The sequence below is a fragment of the Poecilia mexicana genome, unplaced genomic scaffold (assembly GCF_051168715.1).
Source record: "Poecilia mexicana isolate PSO_F unplaced genomic scaffold, ASM5116871v1 scaffold_20, whole genome shotgun sequence".
Taxonomy (NCBI): domain Eukaryota; kingdom Metazoa; phylum Chordata; class Actinopteri; order Cyprinodontiformes; family Poeciliidae; genus Poecilia; species Poecilia mexicana.
Genome location: NW_028263389.1, coordinates 18,558,780 through 18,577,292, shown reverse-complemented (window position 1 = coordinate 18,577,292; position 18,513 = coordinate 18,558,780). Strand labels below are relative to the sequence as shown.

General features: G+C 34.7%; 1 protein-coding gene across 1 annotated transcript in view; it reads left to right on the top strand.

Annotated features, from left to right (window-relative positions):
* Window positions 1-17,967, top strand: part of tmtopsb (teleost multiple tissue opsin b) — a 38,778-nt gene extending 20,811 nt beyond the window's left edge. The window contains exons 3-4 of the mRNA XM_014973242.2: window positions 1,801-2,034; window positions 16,898-17,967. Coding sequence (XP_014828728.1) covers window positions 1,801-2,034; window positions 16,898-17,158 — 495 coding nt within the window. The 3' untranslated portion in view covers window positions 17,159-17,967. The remainder of the gene's footprint in view (window positions 1-1,800; window positions 2,035-16,897) is intronic.
* The last annotated feature ends 546 nt before the right edge of the window (window positions 17,968-18,513 follow it).

Below are 18,513 nucleotides of genomic sequence, written 5' to 3'. Positions count from 1 at the left end.
GAAAGAGTTAAATTGGGATGAATACTTTGAAAAGACTAAATCTAACTATTTTCAACAAAAAAAAAAAAAAAATAGAATAAAATAAAAGGGAAAAACATGATTCTGAATATGTCAACTCATTCTTTGAGAAAACTTTAAGGAACCAAAAGTTTTGGGTCATTTTCCTCTCGAATAAAAAAAAAGTAATGCAGAAGCAAACACAAAAAGCTTCATGTTGATGCAAAACTATGTACACTCATATAAAACTCCATTTAACTTAGAAATTAAGCATCCATGCATAGAAAGATGGTTGTAGACTGAGAAGTCAGCAGATAGTTCTCAGAGGAAAACTGGCAGCGTTATTGCTCAGTAATCCAAACTGCATCGGGTCAGCCTGACCCTTTCTCACTCTTTCTGCCTGTCTTGCTGTTTATTTTCATATTAAAGCGATAGTGCCGTATTTATGAACAATAGGTCGTTCCTGAAAGCAATGTTTATGCCGGCAGAAGAGAGTCTGATCTTGCAGAGTTAAATGTCAGCCTCTGAAACTCCCTGGTGGAGCAAAAAAATGTCCTGATAGATCCAGTTTGGTTCTTATCTCAGAGGATCAATACAATCATTGATCCATAGGTTTCTGTCAGGCTGTTTGGTCCTGGTTGCTTTCTGCAGTTAAACAGAGAACTGAGTGACAGTCTTTGTCTCAGAGAGAGAAGCAGATTACACCCTATTGTCCTACTCACAATAAGTATTGTGAAAAGCCTTAAAGTTGGAAAAATATTTTTGTTTTTTTATTTGGATCTCAACTTCTTAAACAAAACTATTCAGCTGTTTGTCAATAAGTTCATGTCTGGAAAATGAGCCGTTTCAAAAACCTCACAGTTGCTAAGTCACATTTGACAGGCACTCCGCCGTTACCTAGCAACCCCAGCCAGTCACCTAGCAACCCCAGCCCGTGACCTAGCAACCCCAGGAATTCATCCATACTGCAAAAACTCTTACCAAGTATTTTTTATCCAGTTTCTAGTGCAAATATCTTGGTTTTGTTTTATTTCAAGTGTACTAACTTAAAAGTAATTTTTCAGCAATAAATAAGAGCTTGTTTTAAGTAAATAGTGCCTTAAAAATATTAGTTTAACTGGCAGATTATTTCACTTATAATGTGGGAAAAATGTCTTGTTATAATGACATGATCTGCAAGTGGAACAAAAATATTATATATATATATATATATATATATATATATATATATATATATATATATATATATATATATATATATAAATAAGGAAATATTTACTTAAAACAAACTCCTATATCTTGCTGAAAAGTTACTTGTAGGTTAGTTTTGTCTCATTTCAAGTGTAATGAGATATTTGTGCTAGAAACTATATTTTTGTTTTTGCAGTTTTGACACTATTAGCACCAGATATATGAAGAAAAACAAATCAGCTCCTATTTTTTTAATGTAAAAAGTCATTGAAAGATCATATTTCTTGTTTTTGCGTTATCTCAACATTTTTAGACTTTTTGAACTTCCTCTTTTTGATTAAAGATTAAAGTGAAACATTCTGAATTATTTAAAATATCTTGTCAGTTAAAATCTCCTCAGTGACGGCAGATTGGTTCATATTTTTCGAGTTTTAATCAACTTTAAATTTGACAGGCTGATATTAGAGGTAGTCTTTGTTCACTCAGCAGCTTTAACTGACAGGCAGAATGGTAAACAAAATGAAAGATTTGACAAAACTGATGTGTTTTGACAGTTCAAGTAGCTTTATTTAATCAAAGTGCATTTTAAGGGTTGAGTCTTGTGTCCTGCAGGTGCGCAGAGTGAGCTCAGTGGTGACGCGGCGCAGAGAGCAGCGCGTTCTGGTGATGGTCGTCATCATGGTGGTCTGCTACCTGGTCTGCTGGCTGCCGTACGGCGTGGCCGCTCTGCTCGCCACCTTCGGCCCCACAGACCTCCTGACCCCGGCGGCCAGCATCACGCCGTCACTGCTGGCCAAGTTCTCCACTGTGGTCAACCCTTTTATTTACATATTCATGAACAAACAGGTGAGACGCTCACTTTATCTGCAATGTGGAGTCCAAACTATGGAGTCCATCAGGACCAAAACTTTTAAATTCAGAGAAATCAGGGGATACACTTCTTAATGTTTTAAAATTAAAACTGAAAAGATTTATTTCTTAAGACGTTTGTTGTCTTTATCGCTTCAATAATATATAAAATAAGACAATATTTTAATAAAACAAAGTAGCATAATTTTTTGTAGAAAATGAATATGTAAATCATTGTGATAAAATATAAACAGGGTTTCACACAGTTGCTGTATTAATTTTAAACTTTATTGAAGTTTATTATCCTTTTTTTATGTTTGGCAACAAAGTTTGAGCAACATAAAGTTTAATCAATGAAAGCAGAAAAAAACTTTACCTTTTAGCTAAATAAATAAAAAAGTGAGCAGATTTTATTTGTAAAAATATCAGATTTCACTCCATTCTTGAACTGTGGACCAAACAAAGGGCCAAATAAAATTACCTAAAGGGCTGTAAACGGCCCTCACGCCACACTTTGGACATCCCTAATTTAGAATTTTATTGTGCTATTTTATTATGTATTTCTTGGTGTATCTGTATGTCTGCGCTACAAACTCTAATGTTGTCTTTGAAAAACATTCCCATTTGAAATACTTCAGTACGCGACTTACTTAAAAAAGTATTATTAATTCCACTACACGGTGCATAGTAACTACATTTAATTATATAGTTTATACTCATATGTATTGATGAGTAATTAAACATTGATCTTTGCAGGTGAATCCCAGTTTAGATTAGATTATATTAGATTAGATTAGATTAGATTAGATTAGATTAGATTAGATTAGATTCTTCATATATTGTCTAGGCTCTTTAGCAAACGTTTTTCCTAACTGGGTTCTAGCAAACCCGACTTTTACATTTCAACATGTCTGCTTTAGAAACCAGAACACAAAACTGCACAAATAGCTTTAAGGTTTATCCTAATTTTATTGCACTTGATAAACTGATGTTTATCTCAGTAGATAAACACGTTAAAGAAGTGCATCTTCAAATATCTATTGCAAATATAAAATACATTTCAACAATTAGATTTTAGAAAAAGACAAAAATAAGCGTCTGAGGCATCTGTTCTCCATCAAGGCCTGGATGGGTCTAATTATGTGACACCCAGTCCAGTAATTAAGTTTTTGTGTGATTTACACCCGCAGGAGGAGCGAGCAGAAGGCACACTTCCTATCTGCCGGGTTTTTGTTTACACTTTAAGGCAGGACGCACATGAAGCGACACCCCGCCGCTGCACGGCTGCTCCGCGTTTCAAGGACAGAGAGCAGGGAGACGAGATAAAGAAAGGAGAATTAATCTGCTTTCATTTCTAATTGAAAGCAGCACAAACATCAAGGTGTTTACTGCATGCAGGATTTCACAATCAATAGATCTTCAAGGCAGTCATTAGTTGATTAATACAAACAGGAATAGCGCTGATAGGACAACCTTTACCTGTTATGACTTTTTTCTTCACTATCACAATCAAAGCAAAAACATTTTGCCTTTAAACTTCTCAGTTTGGTTAATATAATTTAAAAATTTAGCAGTGAAATATTTTAGAAGCAGCACATTTTCATATGTTTTAATTTGTTTAAGACAGAAATGGCCTTTGGTTTAAAAATTATGTTTGTTTTTCTGGAGATTTTATGTGTTTTTAAACCATAAACCTTCAGGACAGATTATCAGTTCCTTTATTTAAGATCCTTCTCTACTTCATTTCAGCAAATCAATTAGGTTTATTGGTATAGCACATTTCAGCAACACGAAATGTGCTTCAAATCATGAAAACGTAAAAATGATCACATTTTGTTAAGTGGCATTGTTAAGATCATCAATAATCATCAAATATGTTTGTCAATGTTCGATTTATTTTGGTTCAAAAGAAACTCTACTTGAGTTTTATTCGAGCTTTGTAGAAGTTTCAGACTTCCTGTTGGATCAGGACCAACATTTAACTGGTTTTCTGTTAAATTACTTTTATTACGGTTTCCTGTGGTTGAACAAACTTTATGCTGGATTAAGAGCTAATCAGATTTTTAGTGGTGACCTTGTTGTAGATTTGCAGTGGCTTTACATTTTTGAATTCTGGATTCGTTCTGCATGTATTTTGTTTGAGTGATTTTTAGAGAACTGTTAACTTTGAATGGGTTTTGCTGTGGTTTTGTCCAATCTTTGGATTGGGTATCTGTGCTTATTGGAAGGGGATTAGATTACCAATCTGAATAGTTTCAGATTATTTTTATGTTGGTTTCTGATGACATTGGAGCTTGTTGTTGGGTTGATTAAAGACCAGGACTTTTTGTCTTTTAATTTGAAGTTTTTGACTGATTTTAAGTCAAATAATTGATTCTGGACCACTTTTAAATGGATATTTGGTTTTGATATATTTAAAACATGTTACTTTGGTTTTTATTCTCCAGAAGATTTAGATTGCATTTTGGTGAAAGGGTAACAACATTATTGTAGTTAAGATTTGTTTTACATTAATGTCTGGAATAAAACCAACAAATCAAGATAAATTACTAAAATCTGGAATATTTTAAGACTGGATTTGTATGATTTCAGGCTTTGATACTGCACATAATGTCTTTACTGTAGATTTTATTACTGCTATTGAAGTTTTTGTAAAAAAAAAAAAATGTGACTAGATAAACAAAATTAACCCATGACATTAGGAGATGTCGTCTTTTTTGATGATGAAAAGTTTAAATGAGTACATTTTATGGAAATAAGTAAAACATGCTGTTTTATTTTAGAGCTGAATTGCCATCCTCCACTTTAACGTCGCACAATTTTAAAGATACGCTGTTTAAAGTTTTAAAAATACAGCAGTATTTTCACTGACTAGATTTCTTGTAAAATATATCAAATCCAACCTTTATTATTACTCAATAAAAGTTTATATATCTTTATTCAAAAATGTAATTCAGTAATGCAGTTTTATGTTTTGCTCTGCTCCTCTCTCAGCAGTTACTGCAGGCCTGGAAATATTTTATTAATCTAATATTTTAATCTGTGAATTAAAGAAAGGCGACAAGTTAAATAATTTATTAGAAACTTTTTCTTCAACATTTTTGTTCCCATTAAAGGTGTAAACTTTTATTGATTCTGCAAAAACACACAAAAAAGGAAAATAAAGCTGAATTTTCTGTATTTTGAAGCTGTATTTATATTTAAACTGATTCCCAAAGCAATCTACTATAAGTGTTTGTTTAGGTTGTGCTGTTCAGAAATGCCTGGGGATGAAAACTGTGTGTCCAGGTGCTGATGCAGCACAAGTGCTTCCCAAAGGGACATTGGTGAAAAGACCATTATGCTGGGTGGCATGTGTCCTTCTTAATGCATGCTGCTGCAGAGAGAGGTACTGGTGTCCTGCAGCTCCGGACATTTTTAGACGAGGTTTGCACATTTCTTTTTAGGATTTTCTTGTCCTTTGCTGTGATGTTACCAAACCAATTAGTGTGTTTTCTCCTCTGGAGTCACTGAAGTTGTTTTTTTTTCTTCTTCATTAATCATGGTATGCAAGGACACAGATTTAGAGGAATGGATGCAGGAATTACTCAAAGTACATGAGCTGGATCAGTTGTAATTACGCTCAAGTCAGCTATTAGATGTTTTTCACTATATTAAGTGACAAATTAGTGTTACAGGAGACCTGATTTGAAAAATTCACATTTTGCACATTTTTGTATTTCCATTTGAGTTCCAGCTCATTTGCTCAGCTGGTTTTACCTGGTTTTACAATGGCTCCTGGAAAAGAGAAGTGTTTTGTTGTTGACTTACCATCGGTAGTTTATTTTTATTCTCTTAAATCCAGTTATGCAGATTTTGTATCATCTGCATGTCTAAGAAAATACTTTCTAGAAACATAGAGATCATGGATTTTGTCAGTTTCCAACCTGGGGTTTTTGGGAAGCTCTGACTTGCCCATAGTGGTTTTACTTCTTTCTGATTTCTCCTTGAGACTTGAGGTGTTTTCACACCTGATAGTTTGTTACGCTGAGTTCTTTTGGGAGCCAAAGTTGCAATATTTGTTACATTTTCAGCTGCTCCAGTTCTCTTTCACACTGTCTCAAATGATCCAAACCCTTTGAAAAACTTGCACCAAGTTCAACTTGCAAGTTCAAACTTGCATTTCAGGGGTTTTCATGGAAACGCCATGAAAAGCCCTGAAGAAGACACTGAACATAACTTCATTCTTCACAAAATGTAAACAAAAATTCAAATTTTAGCAGTTGTAGGATTTCTGTTTTTGTCTTTGGTAAAAGATCACAAGCCATTGCTACCTGTAGCGCTGGACTCTCGTGTTTGTTTTGGCTCTATTTACCCAGAATGCCCTGCACTGTAGTTCACTTCATGCTTTTGGAGCCGATCGTGTCTGCTCGACGTTCACAAATGCATTCAAACCATTTAAGTTTGTAGACAGAGCAGAGTTCACCTTTTTGGTCTCAATTGCGCATTCACTCTTCCCCAAATAAACTGGACTTTCCAGGCAAATGCACTAGAGTTTGATTAAAGTGTTTCAATTTAGCAATTAGCATGATTGGCATGGTTAGCATCCTTACTGTTAAGCAGCCTTAACTAATAGCTGATGTGCCTCCATAGGAAATCCATCTGCTTTTTTTACTTTTAAAATGTAAGTAGAGTAGCAGCATATTAAAGAAGATGTTCCAGTTTAAAACTAATATCTAATGCAGGTTGACCACATCTGTGCTTCATATCTTAAAAAAAGAGACGGGTTAGAAACGACATAACGCAGTGGAGATGCATCATCCTTCATCTGATCATCGACTGTTGACAAGTTTCCAGTTAAAAGCTCTTTGGGAATCACTTTGATGCTAAAATCAGACTTTACGTCTTTGGTAATTTACTAAACTCAAATGAAGTAATAGGAACAAATAATGGCCTTGTGAGGAAATCATGTTCAGAAATTAATTTCAGGAGCCTTTTTATGCATCAGGGACTCATAAGTCAGAATTAAGTAGCTTAATAAATTGAAAAAAGTCCCTATAAAAATAATCCATAAATGGAGGGAAAAACTGTAAAAAAGCATCTTAAATCCAAAGACAAAAAAGAAAGACCTTCAGAAATCCGGAAGAACTCGATCAATACGGATCAATATGAGGAAAGGCTGAAGATTTCTGCACTAACGGTAGTTTTAATACTTTTATTTTTGTGTAAATACATAACGTTTTTGGCAGAATGTATGTGAAGCGCCATAAGATTAAAACTCCTCCTTTCTTTTCCATACCAAAAATATTATTTTAAGACAAATAAAACCAGAGTTAAATGTAGTTTTAAAACATTGATTTAATTAATTAAAAAAAACAGAAACCTGCCATCAAGCATTTGTGATCATTGGAAATTAGTTTTTCACATCAGTGTGAATTAAATCTGGCTCAGTCTTGTTTGCTGAATAATTTTATTTGACACACTGGAGGGTTTTAAATTATGAACAGATTACAGGAAGTCATCCACACTGTAAAAACACAAAACATTAGAAAATATCTTTGGTCTCGTTTCTGGTGAAAATATCTTAGTGCATTTACTGGTTCAATTGGCAAATAAATTAACCTATAACATGGGAAAATGTCTTGTTATAAGTGAAATAATCTGTCAATTGAACCAGTACATTTAATAAATATTAAGGAATTATTTACTTAAAACAAGCCCCTACCTCTTACTGAAAGTTGCTTTTAAATTGGTTTTGTCTTATTTTAAGTATAATAAGATATTTTCACTAGAAACTAGAACTAAATACTGGGTAAGATTTTGTGTTTTTGCAATGCGATGGTTGATTAGCTAATTTAAAGACCTGTCAGAGGTGGTATGAGAGTTGCCGTTTTAAAAAAAAACTAAACCAAAACACATTGAATTCCACAGCACATCTACATGTAAGATTTTCAAAGTCAAGCTAGAATAAATTACCCACTTTCCTTGCTCTCACTATATTCTGTTTATTAAAACTTCTTCTTGACCTTGTTGTCTAGTTGTTGTAAGGCTGACAGTAGCAAAGCACTGCGTCTCGTTTTATGTCTATATAATTTAAGATTTAGTGATTTATGTTGACAAACTGACATCTAAAACCAATGATAGTCACTGTCGGCAAGCTGCAGGACGTCATACTCCAACGAGTCTAAATTAGTAGTTCTTTGCAAATATGAGATGTCTCTGCATTTGTCGCGTTTTTTACAAGTTGAACCAACTTTACCTGGTATATAAAACAACTTAGAAGTCAGAAAAGTGATTTTTTTTTCATAAAACAAAAAAACAACTGAGTGAGTATCTTTCGGGACATTTTTTTCTACAGCAGTAGCAGGGTGAAGAAATGTGAGGTGCAGGGAAAAGTGCCAGAAGTGAAAGTGCCTGAAGGCAAAGTAAAGTCATGATGGAGTGATTAATGATGGGATGGACCTGGGAATTTGGGACTGATGACGAAATGAGAGCGCAGCAAAAACTGCACGATGAATGGAGAGCATTAAGATAAAGAACAAGCAGGCGATGCAAAGGTGACCGTGGAGATGTAGTTATATTTAACCTTCTAAAGGTAACGCAGCTTTGATTTTGATTAGCGTGTGATGTGGCGCACTTTGGCGATGACCTTTTCGCTCCCCAGCCTTCGTCGCTCCCTCCTTTTATCTGCACCTTCCTCAGGCTGTCGCTCAGACATTCAGCTTGTCACTTTCCAGCCTGAGACATTTCGTGTTGTTTGATGGCTGACTTGTTGTGACGGCGGGGGAAATTCTCACTGCTACCCGGAACCTGTGGAGCTGCAGATGAGGCTTTGCTGTGTGGCGCTTTCAGTCTTCAGTTCCTCCCAGCCCATGACGATAAACGCAAACGAGTTGAGGCGAGTTGAAGACTTTAAGCGCTGTGCAGATTCACGACCCGGACCAGCGACGCCTTTACACCTCTGAAGTGCAACTTTTTCTCTGAATATTTCTATAGAAATTATGAAAAAAACACCTTAAGAAGTCATTATTTCTATAAAACGTGCTCACTTTTGGGAAAGTTACAAAAAAGGAGCTAAATATTCAGTTTTGAGGAGAAAAACACAAAATCTTATCAAGTAATTCTGGTTTAGTTTCTATTTCAAATATCTTAGTAGACTTAATTTAGGACAAAACTAACTTACAAGTAACTTTTGTTCAAGATATGAGCGTGTTTTAAGAAAATAATTCCTTAATATTGATGAAAAAGCACTGTAATGTGGGAAAAATGTTTGTAGTGAAACAGTTCTTTTTCATCAAAGTTAAAGAGTTATTGACTTAAACCAGCTCTTATATTTTGCTGAAAAGCTACTAGTAAGTTAGTTTCGTCTTATTTGAAGTGTACTAAGATATTTGCACGAGAAACCAGAACTTAAAAACAAAATAAAAATAAATACTTTCGACAACAAGTTTATGTTTTTTAGTGTCTGGAAAATGACCCGTTTCAAAAACCTCCCTATTGTCAAGTCAGAATTCATGGGCACAATGCCGTTACCTAGCAACCTCAGTGTGGGTCGTTACCTAGCAACCCAGTCTGGGTTCCACCATAGACATAAATACGTAGACCCCTCATGGAGCGGGTCGGCCCGTTGCTGAGATACGTCACAGCGTCCGCCATATTGAATGTGGCCTATGTGCCAGTAAGCTAATACAAGTGAATGGACCGAAGTTTATAAAGTGCCGTTCTACAAAGTATTTTAAGTTAATACCTGTCGGTGACACATTTTCTCACACACACTAATATATTTGGTAATCTAAGAAATGACTAAAGACAAGAGTTTCTAACTTTTGATGTGATTAGTTAATTGTTTTGGGGCATTTCTGAATAAAGAGCACAATGTTTTTATCTGATAGAAATTATTCTGATCATTTTTATATTAATGAACAGACACACTTTTGCAGTGTTTAATTAAAGTATATGTTTACGTGATTCCATAATTTAATGTACATTTAACGTTTCAAGACAAGAAACAATTTTCTTGTGTTTATTTTTTATACATTGAGAAATGACTGATTTATAAATCAGTCATTGTCAAACATTAAACTACATATTTTTCTTACTTTTTTCCAGAGAATTTACAGAATGTCAACTCTGCTATTGACAGCAAAGAGTGGAAATAATTCAAACAGAGTGAATTATTTTTATTTCATTACATAAGCTGCATTAATACACTAATACTTCAGATTGAGATATAAAAAAAATGTGAAAGAATAAAACATTTATTTATTATACTGGGAACACTGGCCACAGGCAGGGCTTCAGTCTGCTGGTCACACTGGGAGAACTCAGTGACTTCTGAGACGTCCTGGTTCACAGGCTAAAGCCAAGGATAAAAGAGAAATTATACAAAAGTGTAATAGAAAATACATACATGTTTCCTTCACATTCAGAAAAATACATTTTCAGCATGTTGGGCTCTGACTCGTAGCATCTTTATAGCTAAATACCGACATGGAGAAGCTAAGCTGGGAACAGACTGAAGAACAGCAGCTCCAGCTCTGATCCTGACTGATCTTTCCTCACTAAATCCCCTGGTTTTTAATGAACATCTCCTCTAACAGCAGTTTCTCATCACCTCTCTCTCATTAGAAACAGTATGAAAACGTTAGCTGCTACGCTAACAATCAGCGCTTACTTCGGGCCAATTAAGCTACATAGGAAATATTTTTCGGTTGTTTAGAAGCGAATTTCTGGCTGCAAACTCAAGTAATTCTGATCTTTCATCCTTACCTGTGAAAGGTAATGTCAATGAATCCAGTTTGTTTCGTAAAACGGTTGAAACACAGCACAGGACTTAAGGAGCTCCAATCGCTCTGCTGCCACATACAAGATGGCGGACGCTGTTACGTACGACTCAGCGCTCCATGAGGGTCTACATATTGATGTCTTTGGGTTCCACTGTGGCCAGCAGAAGTTTATTTGGATTTAAAGTGACAAGACGCCCAAAAACAGCTCAAACTGAGCAGACTAAAATCTCGTAATCTAAGAATTATTTTGTGTAAGAAAAGTAATGAACATGTTTTGACCTTTTTTACTTGTTTAAGGAATAGGTCACCTTTAGCTCACAACTTACAGGTTCTGAGAAATGTACGCTGTAATATTTGACTATAATGAATTTATTAAAAGTTCCCCTTTCAAACCTCCTGACCAATCAGAAAGTAGAACCTCTAAATTTAGGCTATAGTTTCATCTTTTTTAATAATCCCGCTGTGTGGGATGCGGTATAGAGCGGCCGTTATCTCTGTGACCTCAGATAAACCGCAGCGTTTCACTGCTTCCTTTCTGCGCTGTATTATTAAAGCTATTTGTGGTTCCCTATGAATAAATTTGTCTCCTGTAAGTCTTCCAAACCGTTTCTTTTTCTTCGGCACATTATGCTCACTTCTGTCTGGGATCGCTTTGCAACTTCTCCATGTTTTTGTTAGTGTAGAAACGGAAAAATAGATACAGAAAGACTTTTTATATTTTCAAAGTGGTGTTTTTTTGCTTTCTCATGCTTTAAATCATGTTTATATGTTGCTATCTAACAGCTGTTTGACATAAAGCCAATTTTTTGCAGAACTTGGACACATCCTGATGTACAGTACAGAAAATATATTTACTTTAATTACAGTTTTTCTGAAATTGTATGTAATAAATACCTATTAATAGCTTATTAATGGCTTATAACTGTTTCTATTTTTATTAAATGAGATTAAGTCACTGCTTTGGTTTTGCAGAAATGCACTGCAAAACCACAAAATCTTACCAAGTAATTTTGCTCGTTTGAAGTGCAAATCTTAGCATAGTTTAAATAAGACAAAACTAATTTAAAGTACATTTTCAGCTAAATAGTTTTAAGTAAATAATTCCTTAATATTGATGGAAAATCCTTGTTCCATTGGCAGATAAATTAACTTATAACATGGGAATAAGATCTTGTTTTAAGTGAAATAATCTGCCATTGCAAATATAAGGAATTATTACTATTATTATTATTATTATTATTATTATTATTATTATTATTATTATTATTATTATATTATAAGCCTGTATGTCTTGCTAAAAGTTACTTTTAGGTTAGTTTTGTCTTATTTTAAGTGTACTGGGCCAAACATCCTTGGTAAGACTTTGTGTTTTTGCAGTGTATGGAGTCTGTTTATGTTTTGCTGTTGAAATAGACGAGGTTAGCTGGTCACTCTGAGTGTTAAATAGATTTTTTATTTTTACTCCGCCTCCTGCCGCGCCACCGGCCCCTTAACACCCGATCGCAGCTGCCGCTCACCGCCTCATGGTGGGAACCACACAGGCAGAGGCCATCTGTTCGTCCTCTGGTGTCCTCGCAGTTTAGTCTTTCTCAGCCTCCCTCCATAATCGTCTGGTCATCACAGTCTCCTCTGAGCAGACGGTGCTGAGTCGGGTCTGCTGCTGGATGGAATCGGGGAAGCACTGATGGCGGCTCCCAATCTGCTGTTTTTAATTAGCTGCTTGGCAACAGCTGGAAACGTTGAAGCTTTGAGTTTTTTTTATTCTCTCTTCGTCAGTTTGAGTCAGGAATGATGAAGGATGTCACAAGTCCCAGTCTGTCAAAGAGAAGAGGCTTTTTGGGTGATCTTTACAGCATCCATGTTGTACACTGTAAAATGACAAAATCTTACCAAGTAATTTGGTTTACGCTCCAGAGAAAATGTCATCGTACACTTGAAATGAGACAAACTTATAAGTAACTTTTTAGCAAAATATAGAGGCTTGTTTTAAGTAAATAATTATAAGTTAATTTTTCTACCAATGGAACAAGAACATTTACATCAATATTAAGGACTTATTTACTTAAAACAAGCCTCTATATCTTGCTAAAAATATGCTTTTAAGTTAGTCTTATTTCAAGTGTACTAAGATATTTGCACCAAAATTACTTGGTAAGATTTTGTGTTTTTGAAGTGTATCCAAAGGATTTCGATCAAATAAAAGCCATAACAGAGACTGAATGTTTAAATATAGTGCAGTTGAAGTAAATTTAACAGAAAATGTTGGCTGGAAGGGCTGCATTTAATTCACAATACTTTAATAAATCAGTCAGGTTTATTTGTACAGCACAACAAGCCCTTTATTACATCATAACAACAACCAAACGTTACATTTTGTTGATTGTCATCATTAGAATCATCATTGTTGGTCAATGTTCCATTTATTATGGTTTTCAGCTTTGGTTTCGACAGTTTGTTCCAGATTTGTGGTGCATAGAAGCTGAATGCTGCTTCCCCTTGTTTGGTTCTGGTTCTAACAGAAGACCCGAGAGGTCTGGAAGGTTGCTATGACAACAGCAGATCTTTTAATGTGTTGTGGTGCTAAGCCATTCAGTGATTTATAACCTAACAACAGTATTTTAAAGTATATTCTCTGAGCTGCAGGGAGCCAGCGGAAGGACTTTAGAACTGAGTGATGTGCTCACTCAGTTCTGGTTTTAGTCAGAACGCCAGCAGCAGCGTTCTGGATCAGCTGCAGCTGGAGGATTGACTTTTTTAGGCAGACCTGGTGCAGTAATAAATGTGACTAAAGATAAATGCATGGATGAGTTTCTATAGATCTTGTTGGGTCATTTGACCTTTAATCCTGGAAATGTTCTTCAGGTGATAGAATGCCAACTTTATAACCGTCTTTATGTGTCTCTGAAGGTTCAGGTCAGATTCTGGGCCTTATCTCTGGTTTCCAGCTGTAATAACTGAAGCTGTCGTTATCTCTGTATCGTCCCTCTTTAGATCCAAAGATAATAAAGACGACAGCATCAGATCATGATTGTGTTGTGATGCTGAGTGGTTTAAAAACTAAAGCGTTTTGAAGCAGCTACAGCTACAGACCTGTAAAGACACAGTTTCAGTAATCAATGAATCTAAAGATGAACAGATTCGTTTTTCTAGATCTTGCAGGTAAATTAGTCCTATAGGAATAATTGAAGTGTTAAAAGCCTGACTTTGTAACCGTCTTTATGTGTCTCTGAAAGTTCAGGTCCAGATATTTTGCTGTTTTTTCCCTCACAGATTTCACTGAGCCTATAATTTTGTCTCCCGTTGCTTCTGTCTTATTTTCTGTTCCTCATTTCAGCGTAAGAGTCTTTTTATGTCCTGTGGGGCGTTTTTTCATCCCACCTCCTCCCTTCATTCTGCAGCAGATTAATACTTTGGGGCTCTAATAGACTTAATACTGAACGCTAACTGTGAAAGCGGTATAATTTCACGATGTCCTCGGGGAAACAGAAATTAATTGGCTCATTTCTGACGCTCTGTCTGTCTTAAGTATTTTGGTTAAGAACCTCGGCAAACTGCTCCCATAAATAAGTGGATTTTATTTTTTAATTTCTTACAGCTGAAGGATGCTGGGTGAATCTGGGTTTTGTTTAAGCTGCAGGTCCGTGGGGAAATGTAGTAGACTTTCAGTATACGTGTGGAACTGAAGAGTATACTAAGTACACTACGTTTATCCAGGGGACGCCTGCTGGACTTCAAATACAATGAAAAACAGAAAAATTATTCAATTTGACTCAAATACTCTGTATAAATTTAACATCCTGGCTGGTAGATTTTAAAGTGTATGAAATAGTTGGTTACTTTATTTAGACTGTATCGATTTAGAAACATTTTTGTTATCATGAATCTTTAACACAATCACATCTGGGGTTCCTCAGGGCTCCGTTATTGGGACACTTTTTATTCAACACCAATAAAATTTTAAATATCCACGATTGGAACAATTACTTCTATCTTAACACAACAAATACAGAAAGTGATATTAATAAACCTAAGATTATAGTGTGTTCTATAAAATTATGTTTTATTTTGGTTACATTGTGTTTTTGCTCCTGATGTTTTATTATTTTTGGCATTTGTGTTTAGATTTTTTTAGTTGGATTTTTTGTGTCTCAGTATTTTTCTGGGGGAAAATTATAATTTTCTCCAGAATAAGTTTATATATTGCAAGATTAAACTTTTAAAATTGTTTTTGGACATTATTTTATATAGTCTGAGTTCCAGTGTCCTGAAATATTTCTCATGTTTTTCTTTCTACATATTTACTTTCCTCTTCTATCCACCTTTTTTTCTTTTCTTTCTTGTCTTTCCTTTTATTTACCTTCTTTCTTGAATTTCTTTCCCTCTTTTCGTTGTTTTTCTTCCTCCTGGCTTTCCATCCATTTTCCTTCTACCTTTTCCTTCATAATTGAATTTATTTGTTTCCTTTGCTCCTGATTTATTTTTATTTTCTTAATTGTTCCCTTCTTTTTCTCTCTTTTCCTCCTTTAGGCATCATCAACTTTTCTTCACTTCTGTTTTTCTTATTCCTCCCGTTTATTTATTCTCTTTGAATTCTTCCTCTTTCTAATCTATTGTTCTTCTTCACTGACTTTTCTTCTTAACTTTTTTTTTCATGTTTTATTTTCACCTCCAGAGGATTTAAAAGTCTATAGGCCATTTGAAAAGAGTTTCTTTTGTGATTTACAGAATAATTAATAACTGAATCTCCTTTGGTCTGACAGTTGTCCTGTAAACTATAAAAACAAATCTGTTAGAGAGAAACATGAAAAAGCTGCAGTAACTTCAGATAAGTTTGTACTTTTGGGTTTTATTTCAGCTCTTCGTCTTTCTTGGTCCATCTCAACGGTTAGCCGCTCCAGTTTAGTGGTGGGATTACTGGTCGCATTTCCAGTCTGTCTGAAAATTTACTGTTTTTTTTTGTTTTTGAGTGAGAAAAGCTTTTCAGTCTCGTTATTGTCTTTTTGCCCACACAGCTGTCTCTCTACTTCTTTAAACCTACAGAATCCAATGTAAAATTTTAATTTTTGACCTTCTGATCTTATGAAACCTGAATACTAAAGCCTGTTTGCATCTGGAGTTTTGTTTCCACCGAACTGTCCCAGTTTAGATACTAAGATCCTCTTCAGTGTCAGAATTTAGACTTTTTTAAATTAAGAAGTCTGACTTTTTTGACAGAATTTAGATTTTTATTTCTAAAAATTTTGACCTTTTAATTTTGGAATTCTAACTTTTTTTCTCTTAATATTGTTTTTTTTTTCTTTCTCCGAGTTTTTCCTGTTTTAATTTCAGACTTTTTTTCTCAGAATTTTGATTTTTATAATATCAGAGTTCTGAGATTAGATTTTTGAGAATTTGGTAGAATGTCAATTGTTTTCTCATAATTTTGACTTTTATTTCGGAATTCTTAATTTTTTTTTTTAATTGACTCTTAAGTTCAGAATTCTAACTTTTTTCTCTGAATATTTTTTTTGACTGAATTCCTTTCAGAATTATTTTTTCTCAGAATTTTTACTTTTCTAATCTCAGATTTATTTATTATTTCTTAAAATTTTAATTTTTTCTCAAAATTTTGACATTTTTTCATTTTTTATTTTTTATTTTTTCAAAATTTTGGCATTTTTAATTTAAGAATTCTGACTTTTTTCTCAATTCATTTTTCTCAGAATGTTGACTTTTTTTCAGAATTATTTTTTCTCAGAATTTTTACTTTTCTAATCTCAGATTTCTGTTTTTTTTTTCTTAAAATTTTCATTTTTTCTCAAAATTTTGACTTTTATTTCAGTTTTTTAATTTTGACATTTTGAATGATGACAATCGCCAAGAATCGTCAAGAACTTTTTTCTCAATTCTTTTTTCCTCAAAATTTCACTTTTCTAATCTCTGAATTCAGATTTTTAGTCTCATATTTTTGTAGAGAAAAACACCGGCCACCTAACCATCTCCTTTTTATATTTTGACTGAAATACTGGGACAAGATTTGTTTAAGTTAAATTAGTATAATAATCCTCCTCTGTTATTATCCGTTTGTTACAGCTGCTGCCTCTGTTTGTGTGCAGTTTCACAGATGTTTCCGGGCCTTCTTCTCCTGCTCCGCTCCAGTACCAGGCTCCACCTTAAAGACATTTTCTCGACCGACCAAGACGTTCCGCTCCGCGCGGCCGCAGAGGGACCACCAGGTGACGGCGCCCACCCCGTCCACGGCGCCGCCAACCCGCGGACGGGCTTCGGCGGCGAACAGCGGCTGCTCTGCTGCAGAACCTCCGTCTGCGGCCGGACCCAAACCCAAAGTGATTCTGGTGGCTCACTACAGGGAATAAAGAGACGCAGAATAAAGTGAGCAGGTCTCCGAAAAAGACAAAACATCTTTATTAGCAGAGAACCGAACATGCAGAACATGAAACCGGGCCGTTTAATCCCGGTCTGATCCGAGAACAAACGCTCTGTGAAGCTCTGTGTACAAAGCAGACTGAAGATGTGAGATTAGGGCTACACGCAGTGCTTTGTGTTGACATTACACACCTTTCCCTTCTGGATTTACAAACCGAATCCCATTCAGAGGAGCCGTAACGCAAACAGCTAATGCTTAACACCGAGGAGAGCGGAGGGATTCATCCTGCATTCACAGCTAAATGTCTCTGTGTTGGTTTGTTTAGGCAGCTGTTGTTTTAGTTCACTCTGTAGAAATGTTGCAGTTAAGTTAAGTGAGGATAACTTGCTTTTTACTGTCCTCAGATATTTGGGCTTTGAAATGTTTTTCCCTAGATTTACAGAAGCTGGGTGGCTGCTTGTGAAATCATTCAGTAACCCAATAATTAGCCTTCAGAAGGACTTTATTTAGTTTTCACATTTTGTCATGTGGAACCACAAACTTCAGATATTTTATACAGATTTCATGTTTCTGAGCAACACAAAATTATGCACAAAGAGGGTGAAGGAAACAGGTTCATAGTTTAAAGTTTTAAAGAAATAATTTACATTTTTCTCCAGTCACCTCTACTCTGACACCTACGGAAGGCAATTAGGGCCACTTGACAAAGGTAAAAAAAAATATATAAACATTTTTCTTAGAATTTTTACTTGTTCAAACTTGACATTTTAGACTTTTTTCAAAAATGTTTGACTTTCTTTCGTCTCAGAAATCTTTTTTCCCCTCAGAATTACTTCTTATTTAGTTTTGAGTTCTCAAAATGTTTTGTTTTCCTTAGATTTTGGGAGGGGGGGGAGTTTCCAACAGAATTTTGACATTTTTTCCCTCACAACACTGTTTACTATAAATATAATGTAATGTTTTTTCATAATTCTAAAAATTTTCTCTATTGTTTTTCATTAGAAGTTTGACTTTTTTCTCATAATTTTGATATTTGCTCAGAATTTCGAATTTTAATTTCAGAATCAAAAGAATTGAGTTCTCAAACTTTTGATATTTTTTTCAGAAATTCTTTTTTTTTCTGAATTTTAACTATTTTCTCAGTATTGTTTTCTGAACTTTAAATTTTTTCTTAGAATTCTAATATTTCTTTTCCTCAGAATTTATTTTTTCTCAGAATGTGACTTTTTTAATTTAAAATTTTTGACTTTTTAATCTCAGGTCTCAAATTCCGACTTTCATAAAAGTCAGATTTTTTTCACTGGCCCTAATCCTTTCGGTAGATGATGTTATCTAATGATATTT